At 31.5% G+C, this 10,958-nt stretch overlaps 1 protein-coding gene across 4 annotated transcripts in view; it reads right to left on the reverse strand.

Annotated features, from left to right (window-relative positions):
- Positions 1 to 807: 807 nt before the first annotated feature.
- The window catches only part of LOC106685921 (uncharacterized), a 123,433-nt gene continuing 113,282 nt past the window's right edge, over positions 808 to 10,958 (reverse strand). For all 4 annotated transcript variants that reach the window (XR_001343919.3, XR_001343920.2, XR_001343921.2 and 1 more), the window contains 2 exons: positions 7,371 to 7,553; positions 808 to 1,087 (listed from right to left, as the gene is read on the reverse strand). Coding sequence is in view for 1 of the 4 variants with exons in the window: in XM_014428928.3 (XP_014284414.1) it covers positions 7,390 to 7,553 (164 nt within the window). In the remaining 3 variants the exon portion in view is untranslated. The remainder of the gene's footprint in view (positions 1,088 to 7,370; positions 7,554 to 10,958) is intronic.

Raw genomic sequence — 10,958 nt, forward strand, 5'->3', positions numbered from 1 at the left:
AGTCTAGTAGGCGGCTGATAAGGTAATCATCAAACTTTCAGGACTTTATGGAGAATAAAACTTTACGATTTTTAAATTACTTTACTTGAATATTAGTTTAGTGATTGCATCCTGTTCAACGAAAAACACCAGTTACTTAAAAATACCCAGAAATAAATTTCTGAAAGGAATCGAACCGTTGGCTACATGGATTTCTTTTTTCATATGCAGTCTACTTTAACATTGCTAAAGATTTACGGCATACTCCCTGTATTTTTGCATAGAAATGCAATCATTTTAAATAGGTATTAAACAGTCCTAAACGTTTTATAACGATAATAATATCAAGTAATACAGTAAAAAAAAACTTTGTATTTGGCAATGCAATCTAAACTTAAAGTGATTTAGCAATATGCTTATTTACAACTGTATCATGAATTTTCTTTTTTGGAACTTTCACTAAAATAAAATAAAATTAGTATAAGAAAAGTATAAGTATACATAATACATGTGATGTATTATGTATACTTATACTTTTCTTCTACCTCTGATTACCCTGTGGTAATTAACCTTATAAGGTGTCGATATCAGTCCAGCTAAGGTGGTATAGTCTAGCTATAGCCTAAGGTTTCTTTATGGAATTAGTGGAACTTCCGCTGGTTCTATCTAGAAATAATACATTTTTAAAATCTCCTGTATATCTTTTTTATGGGGTAGATGGGTTCACAAAATAATAATAAAATACAATGTAAGAGAAGAGGAACAAACCAAGTTGTATTTTATAAATTGAAAAATACAAATATATATTTCATTGGATATAATATTTTATTCAGAAAAATACACCACTAAAGTAATTTTATTCCCGAAAATATTTTAAAATCAAATTGAAATAATTTTAAATCATAAAATTATAATAAAATTGATACAGATTAGGCGATTTCTCAACTCAAATGTACTATACATGCTGAATTTATTTAATTTTAATGTTTACATCTATTAAATTACGATTAAGTACAAGATAATAATATATGGAAAAATGTCCGTTGTTCAAGACCTGGCATAATACTTCTTAAGTTAAATGATTCAGGATTTTTGTTTCAAGTGGAACCTGAAAAAAAAAGATAAAATATATAAAATTAATATTAGCTCACATGCACAAGAATAAATGAAAACTTTTTTTCTAAATGCAAATAAATATTGCTTATTTAACATTGATATGATACAACAAAAAATTATAATTAAATAACTTTATTTTGTTTTCCACAATACACTCCTTTTAGGAAAATACAAAAGTTTGCAGTAGTAGATTTTTTTTATGACCTAATTTCTGGCATACGTGGGGAAGGAGGGGGTTATCTACCCTATTTCATTTCGTGGGCCATAGACATAAAAGTCGACCGACTCCACAGTTGGTGATTTAAAACGCTTGGCTACGAACGGCAGTTAGTGGAATGTTATTCATGAGTGTAAAATCACATTATTGCAATTAAACAATGTATATAATTGAATGTTTCTTATCAATGCTTGTTTTCTTCCTTCTCCGGTAGAAGGTTGCTTGGATCCTTTGGCGGTCATCTTGGCAGTGGTGCTCTCCTTCTTCGACGTCTAGCATTGAAGTATGGAAGCCGACTTCCATGTGGTAATGAAAATCTTGAGGAAATTCCCCCTCAGTGAGAAAGTAAATTCCCTTTCCAAGATTTCTCACCATTCTTGCAAGTAATGTGATTGAAAGCATGTGCTCAACTATTTCCAGGAGAGAAGTGGAGAATACGGGTCTATATCCAGGCCAAGGCTATGCAGCTTAGCTCTAAAACCCCTATATGCCGTGAATTGTAAAATCAACTGTAGTCGGAGGAACCCATTTCGCCTGCATACCTCATTGTATGGTGGGGAAGTATTTTCAAAGTGTACCCCTTTCGGTGTCGTCTTTACTCTTTAATTGTATCCTCCCGAATAACCTACCTCCATTTGTTAGATTTTTCATCAATCCTCATTCAAAGATTTTCCTGCTAAGCCTGAAATCGGAAATCCTGTTGAGCCTTCTCTCTTAAAAGCTTATTTGGTCACCTCTTCTCGCAGGAGGAGGTTGAGATAGTACAAGAGTCCAAGAGGATCAAAAAGGCAGTAATTCACCCCAATTTTTGATTACTTTAATGAAAACTATGTATAATTAATAGTCAAAATTGATGAGTCTACTAAGTATAGGTAGGGGGAATAAAAAATGGCGGCTGTTTCAAAGCAATAAAAAAAAATAATTTTTCATTCGGAGCTCTATATCTTAAAAAGTAGGAACAACACAAGAAAACCTAAGAGAACGCCATTTAAAGAAGAGTAAATTTGCTAAAATATGAGCCCTAATAGAGTTATTTACGTTAAATAGTTTTCGAGCTTTTTAAAAAGCAACATTTCATAAAAATGTATGGGACGTACTAAAAGATCAGTAATTAGTGAATTAATTTTGAAAAATTTATATCTCAAAAATCATTTGACGTACAGATGTCTATTAGAACTCAAATCAAAGCTAGTTTAATGAGCTATAAAGTAGTTTATGATGTTTATCTTCGTAGAACTAATGGTTTACATGAAATTTGCTAAAATAAATTGATTTGTAGTTATTCGGACAAATTTTTATTTGCCAAATTTATATTCATATGTGAATATCATAAAAACTACTACCCTACTAACGAAAATAAGTGTCATAAACTACTTTATAGTAAGTTAAATTTCCTTTATTTTGAGTGTTGACAGGCATATGTGTATCTTATGGATCTATCTATTTTTTCAAAAATTCAACCTTTTATACGAACAACTAGAAATTACATTTTGTGAGTTTATTTTGTCAAATATCATAAAAACTACTACTCCTACAAAGATAAACATAATTAACTATTTTGTAGAAAATTTAACTAGCTTTAATTTGAGCGCTGGCATACATCGGTACGTCCAATGGTTTCTGAAATAAAGTTTTTCATAAATCAAATTTATTGTCCAAACAACTATAAATCAATTTATTTTAGCAAATATCATGAAAACTACTATTCCTACGAAGGTAAAGATTATCAACTTCTTTATAGTCCATTAAACTAGCTTTAATATGAGTGCTGATAGACAGCTGTACGTCACATAGTTCCTTAGTAATAGATTTCTCAAAATAAATTAACTAACTACTAATTTTTTAGTAGATTTTTAAGAAATTTTGCTTTTTAAAAAGCTATATATCGAGAACTATTGGACGTAAATAGCTCTATTGGGGCTCATATTTCAGCAAATTTACTCTTCTTTAAATAATGTTCTCTTAGATTTTCTAGTGTTGTTGGTAGTTTTTAAGATATAGAGCTCCGAATAAAAAAATCAATGTTTTTTTAAGGTTTTGAAACAGCTGCCATTTTTTAATCCCCCTACCTATACTTGGCAGACTCATCAGGTTTGACTAGTAATTATACATAGTTTTTATTAAAGTAATCAAAAATTGGGGTGAAATAACTGCCTTTTTTTCTTCCCGGCTACTAAGAAGGACCTATGAGCGAGAGATGTCCCCTGGTAACGCTTATGCTCAGGTAACGCGAAGCAGAACCGTTCTCTAGGTCGATGTCAGCCTATTTCACTGTGTGAGGTTTATTAGAATAATATTAAAAATATTTGAAAACAATACCTGAAGAATGATACAATATTTGTAACGCAAGGGTTTTTGACTAAGCGAGGAATGAAAGGAGAGAGGAATTGATGGTAATCAACATGCTCTATCGCTAAATATTCCCTCAGGTTATCAAGGGGGAACATAACTTTATGAATTGTAAATTAGGTTAAAAAAAAATAGTAACTATAATTTTAAAACCTTTAGCAACTCTCAAAAAACTTTCGAAATAAACTATTGAATATTTAGGAACAAAAAAAAAAAAATTATAATTTCCTTAGTAATCAATTGATGATGGACTTAATGTTTTTTACCTGTAGCTCGGATTGTTATAAATTAACTAGTAATTTCATTTCTGAAAAAGGATTAAATTTATAAGTGATTGTTAATGCTAATATTGTACTCTTGATTAGTTTACATTGTATGTATTGATGGTAAATTGATATTAATTATTTAATAAACATTGTAAATTGTATTTGAGAAAACATTTGTCTTAAATGTTTTTTGTATTTATTTCTCATCAGACTTTATATCTACTCTTATTTGTCGGCTAATTAGAGTATTGTGTAAATTAGATATTGTTAATTATACGATATTTAAATTACGCATATGTTGTACTATGTGATGCCTACTATTATATAAATTTCGCAATTATTTGTCATGCTAATTGAATATTTATTTGTCCAATTGGTAGAAAATAGGAATGGTAATATGTCTGAAAAAAAATTACTATTTCACTAAGGAAAATTCAGTAACATTTTACTGAGAATTATTAGTGAGTTATTCCCGTAAATGTAATGGAGTTTAAAAATATTGAAATCCTTTCTTAAAAAAAATAAAATAAAATAAATACTAGAACATAGCTAAACATTTAAGCAAGACGTGTTTTGACCAATATAAGCAGTCAGAATTGTTATGTCCAGTAAATTTATAGACCTAATTCATAAAATAAAACAGTGATTCGCTATACAATAAAGTACGAACTAATAATATTCGTCTTGTAGTTTGTACTTGTCATTTATTTTGTCATTTTCAAGAAACGAAAGATATTAATTCTTGAACTTTATAATTTATATACTTGTATGTATGGACTAATACTAATATATTTCATTATGAAACAGGTCTAAAGACATTAATGATAGAAAAAATAACTCAAGCTATGTAGTTAAAATTAGTAAGAATGTTATTTGCTGATATTTTATAAATCAGTCCACCGTCTCTGTTAGCTCCTACAAAGCTGAGTGTTATACTCTTCCTTTTTTTTATTTTACATGCACAAAAACCTCACTGGTTGCTATGTCGGTTTTGAGACGGAGGGAGTGTATGTGGTAAAAACTTCCTACATTGGAAATTAATGAGGTTCGTGAAACGTGTTCTATTCGAAATTAAAGTACACTACATTTTTTAGAAAAGTGGTCATATAACTTTTTTTCTAAGTCATGTGGTTTCTGAGAAATGGAGATGACAAATATGGCTGATCAATCCCACGCCTCGAACATTTTACTTTTGAAATATTAGAAAATAGTTTGTTTCAAAAAAGAATTAGCTTCTTATCCCAAAAGCTATGGCCGTTGTAGCTGAGGCGCCACCTTCGCAAACTCTGCAGCAGCGCTGGGTTAAATTCCGACCTAGGCGGGTTGACTTATATTTCGTGATGATCCCATTGAATGAATACTCAGCCCTTCCACTCTGATTAGAGTGAGTTGGTTACGGGATAATCCTTCTTTCTCCGCGTATATTAGAAATGAGAAAGGTTGGAGGCTTAAACAAAATATCCACAAAAGTTCTATACTTCGAAAAATCGACTGCAATTTAATGCATTTAACTAAATGCGACTATTATCGAGATGTAATTAAATAACTAATAAAACATAGGATTTTTACACATCTCCCCCTATCCCAAACCCGACGTACTAACCCGTTGAACTTTTGCGCACATCTTGTACTGGTGCTGCTAAACTGTATAAAAAGGCTCTACTAATCTTTGTTCCCCCATATCATGGCATTATGTTAATTAGATATTAGCTTGTAATAATATTACCTCATCAAACTGCTTAATTACCATCGGTAATATAGTAGAGTTTTTGTGAGATACTAGCAATTCGATTCATGTCTAAAATGGTAACATTTAACGTTTTAAATATAAATACTTGAAATACATTTTTTTGGATACTTCGCAGTTTTAAAAGTTAAAACCGGATTAATTAGAGGTTCTCGGTCGTTTAAAATTACTAATATAATAGCTTAACTATTTAACATTAAAATTATTTATATTGAAGTAATTGAAATATAATATGTCGAACAATAAATAAAATAAAAAATAGCTAGGATATTTTTTTTATGGTTGTTTAAAATTTAAATTAATAATTCAATTTATAAGTAATATTGCTATCTAGGTCAGTACTTAATCAACGAGCAACTTCCCAACCTGCTTTCAGAGGCTAAAAGAGCTATTTATTGTTCATTCACTCAATGAAATCTGTTTATTACTTCAGTAATAACTTTTCAGATTTCGCGAACACAAGAAGACATTTCATAGCATTTATTACTAATATTAAATTTAATTATTTATAGAACTAAATCGAGTATCTTCTCCATTTTTCAGTATTCATTAAAACGATATTGTTTGATTTTAAAAAAAATATAATTTAGACTATATATATTTGATTATTATGATAATTAAGTCTCAGCTAAATATTGCTAAATATATATGTACATATTTAATGTTAATTTATTTATGTAATAATAAGTTTTTTTTAAAGAATTTGATCTGTCGAATTGGGAGGTTAAACATGTAAACATGAATAATGAACATTTTTCTATTAATCTTTTGAGTTATGCGTGCATTTATCACTGCATCTTGTGCTTATTCCTTAGGCGGTGTTAACATTTTTAATAAAGATACAGGCTACAGCTGCTTTCTCTTTGCATTTTCTCTTTGAGTTTAGAATATCATTTATGGAAAATTCATTTTTAATATTTTATTAAGATCACCTTTACTCTCCGTCGTAAACCTCTGCCCTCCTGTCCTACAGTATCCTTTCTAAATACACCACTAATGCCTGTTCAACAGATTCGATACTTAGGACTCCATCTTGACAAGAGACTTACTTGGAATCCACACACAAGACTGAAACGACATGAAACTGCTCGTAGATTCCGATTGCTACAACACTTACTTGACAAACGCTCTAAGCTTCCCATTCACTACAAAATATTATGTGTCTTTTTATTCCAAACTCCTTAACCATCCTAACCCATTAATTCGTAATCTTTCATCGTTAACAATCCCTGATAATCCTCCGAGGCTGCGTCTGTAATCCGATAATAATCCGAGCGTCTGAAAAGAAGATGGCCCCGGGACCTTCTAATTTAAATTAATGTTTGAAGTACCACCAATGGGTGTTTCCTTCCCAAGATTTTCAAGTGTATATGAAACATACTACATATTGACCTATTGTATTATTTTGTACAGTTGTAAATTACAATAAATAAATAATTAAAAAATATTTTATTAGACTATTACTCTAACGTCCATTATATAAAACATAGTAGATTCCTGACCTTTGAATGGAATATGGCGAAACCTAATGGTTGTACGCGATTTTAATCAGATCTTTCCTTTTTTCATAAAACTTTCGGAACAGTACATTGTTTTCACTTATTCAATCCAAGGCACTTTGTGTATTGTAGAAGTAAAAAAAATAAAATAAAATAGTTCAAAGGTTTTAAGACTAGGAATACCCAGAGACACTGACTAGGGGTAGGAGGACGAGCTCAGCGACGCCTCCCCCAGCGAAGAGGTCCGGGTGCCCTTTCGTTGATGTTGTTGCTCCAGCGGGGTCTGAACGCTCGGGAGTCGTAGTGCCTGTCATCTTGTTGCCGCAGCACCTTCCGGATAGGGACCAGCTTCGATAGCAGCGTCAGCGCCCTCTTGGCCTCTGAAACAAGTAAGTGCATTAGTAAGTCATTGAAAATGGTTTATTTATTAATTAACAAGGGTGGAGAACAAAAATTGTATAATATGCTTAAATGATGTCATTCCGTAAGTCCGCTCACTAAAATTGTCTGATGCCAAATGGAAAAAAAAATTGCTACTTTTCGAATGGCTCTTATCAAAGCTTGATCGAATATGGAGGGATTTGTATGTTAATTGACCTACAATTAAAGGAGGAAGATAAAAAACATGCTAAACCCTAGTACATACATGTTTAAGAACAATATCGCTAAACCCCTTTATGGGGAGAGTCGCTGATTTGTTCTGGGATGCCAAACATCCCGTGTCCACTTTTCCGCCATATTCCATTATCCAGTTGCTTTAAGTATTGTACTATCCTTTGAAATTTTTCAATGTTTCAACTTGGCTTTAGGAATCGGGAGAACTTATTCTTGAAATCTGTAGGCAACCCTTCCATTTAAATTTTTTTTGTCTCCGAGGCGCCTGAAAATAAGATGGCCTCGTGACCTTATATTGTAAAATGTTTTTAGAGTTCTTCTACTGGGTAGTTTCTCTACATGCTGTATCATATCAGATCATACTTCAAATTTGCTTGATGTACTTTTTATACAGTTGTAAATGTCAATAAATAAATTTAAAAAACAAATTTTTTTGAAAATAATAATGGTGGGGTTATGCAACTCATGAAGAGATTTTTCTTCTAGGACAGTTTGTACTTAAGTTTTTTTATTGTAAATAACATCAAATTATTTACGCTTGAATTAATTATACATAAAGCTATTTTTGATAAGGTGCATTATCGTTTTTGCACCTGAATAAGGAATGGACATGGTAATCTGATGATTTTTGTACTGAGCAGTGGTTCCCAATTAGTTGTCAATCGACAACAGATGTGCCGCAAGAACCTTCATAGTGGTTTCGATATCGTCCGATAACATACATTTTGTGAGGATTTATCACTGTTTTATTGATTATTTTTTCCGATGTTAAGCGGCTTTCACAGACATTGCACTATAAAAGTGCTTATGAACTCTTAAAAGATGTAATTTTTTTTTAACATTTTCCATTTTGAACCCATTCTTTAGCCCAAGTAGGGGGTTTCCACACATGGTTTAATTTCTAGCTAAGTGGTCCTTCTTCAAGTTGGAATCTACTGGTCGAGAGATCATATATCGCTGCTCTCCGATAAATTTCCCGTGCCATTGTGTACGATTGAACTAGGCTTAATCGGCCAGGACCCTCTATTCTCAGTCCGCTGGTGTTCCTCAAGGTAGTATCCTTGGTCCCATCCTCTACACCGTCTAGACAACTGACATTCCAACCAATCCTAACACTATCCTCACCACGTATGCCGATGACACATGTGTGCAATCAGGACATATGGAGTTGAGCTTTGGGGCTCCACTAAACCTTAGAATTCCTCTCGTATTCAATCCTTACAATCCAAAATCCTTCGTAAAATCCTTAATGCTCCTTACTTTGTCACAGATAAAATCATACATAAAGACCTTTATGTTCCCTATGTAACCGATCTAGCCCGAACCAGATATCCACCAACAGTGCTTTCATCATTATTATCAAATTTCATCGTTCTAATGTTTTACATCTTCTGAAATAATTTCAACCAACTGTTCCATTTACCTCAGTTATATTAGTAGTTATAATGTAGAGATTTATACTGATTAACCATATGCAATTTCTAGTTTTCAGTTTTCTAAAATGATTTGTTCTTTTTTTGTCACTAATCCTCTCGCGTGAGTGAATATTATTCCAAGTAATCGCTTTTAGAAACTTCGAAGATTCTCTGGATCGCTGTCTTCTGTGATTCGTAGAAAGAAGCACAGACAGAAAGAGGTTTCAAGATGAACACGTTATTCCCTTAGTTCAGTGTTGCACTATATACATATGTATATCCTATACATCTGATGCAATTTTGAAATAGGGAGATATAAGATAGCTTATTCCTGATACAAGGTTATTGCTTGCCATAATAACCTTTTTACTGTCATGCCACTACAACGTATCCTATACCAAGAAATGAAGGAATATTCTTAAATTATATTTATAAGTACTTTGCTCTGAGTAACATAAAATGTGTGAAATTCACATTGCACCAAGAATTGAAGAGCGGTGGAGATCCAATTTCTTTTAGTGCATTTATCATTTTATCACTGGCTGAAGCTCAAACGATGCACAGTAAAGCCTGATGCACCTTTGCTTCGGTCTTAAGCTTACTCCTTACCAACCTGTGAAACGTGACCTGACTTCATAAATAAGTTTCTTCCGTTTTCAATTGATTCTTAATTTAGTTTACAATTATTTTATTAACATTATTATTATTTTATTAACATTATTAAATTATTTAGTTTACAATTTTTTTTTCTGCGTTTGGATTATTTATTCTATTCATTCAATTTAATATTATGTTGATTCAAAGCAAGTTTGAAAATTATTTTTAAGTAATTTTAAATTGTAAATACTGGCACTAATCTTCTACCATCTGGTAACTCGGCAGGTCCTTAAGTATAATATTAATGACATCATCGATAAAAGTCTTCCTATCCGGCGAGAGATATTGGAATTGCCATCTATATGTTTGGTACCAAAGCTGGAATACCTGATCAGATCTTTTATCCAGGTCCCCAAATCAATTTCGTAATACCGAATTCTATTTCCAGCTCTAATTGGTTTATTATTAACGCTGAACCATTTGATTCATTACCTCTTTAGTGAAGTTAAAGAAATCCGTGAGTAAAATGGAAGAGGATTTATCAAGTTGCTCTTAAATGCTCACGCCGTATGACTAAGAAATAGTCGGAAATAGGAAAATCCATAATACGTAACAAATAATATGTCATAATACATTTTATATTTGTTGAAAAATTAGTTTTTTATTATTTTCACTACAATAAAGGGTCACATATATTTAGATATATCCTCCATCTCATAATATTTTTTGTATTTGGTATGAATTTCTTTGCATTTAGTTTTATTTTTAAGTCGAATTAGTTATTATGCGGTATTTAATTTATTTTATTTTTTTTTTTTACAATTTTTACTGTTCCAAGAGTTTGTTTGAATTTAATTGATGCTGAGTTCGATTTATTTTAGCAGATGCTATTAATTCGAAGCTGGGAAGATATTATATTGTGCTTACAAAATATTTTTTTGAGTAATACTTTAGTGTTTCTCTATTTGAACAATTGAAAGGTTTACACAAATTTACGCCGTTTTCTAATTTCAGGCGGTTTTTAAATATTGCTCGATTACATTATCTTAAACTCTACCCTTCTCATTTTAAGAAAATATTTGAAGAGTGATATAAGACCATCGCTCTCTGGGGGCCATACGCCAAACAAAGATGTAATTTGTCTTTTGTATATATATA

Source organism: Halyomorpha halys, unplaced genomic scaffold (genome assembly GCF_000696795.3).
Source record: "Halyomorpha halys isolate HHAL.00 unplaced genomic scaffold, Hhal_1.1 Scaffold757.1, whole genome shotgun sequence".
NCBI lineage: Eukaryota > Metazoa > Arthropoda > Insecta > Hemiptera > Pentatomidae > Halyomorpha > Halyomorpha halys.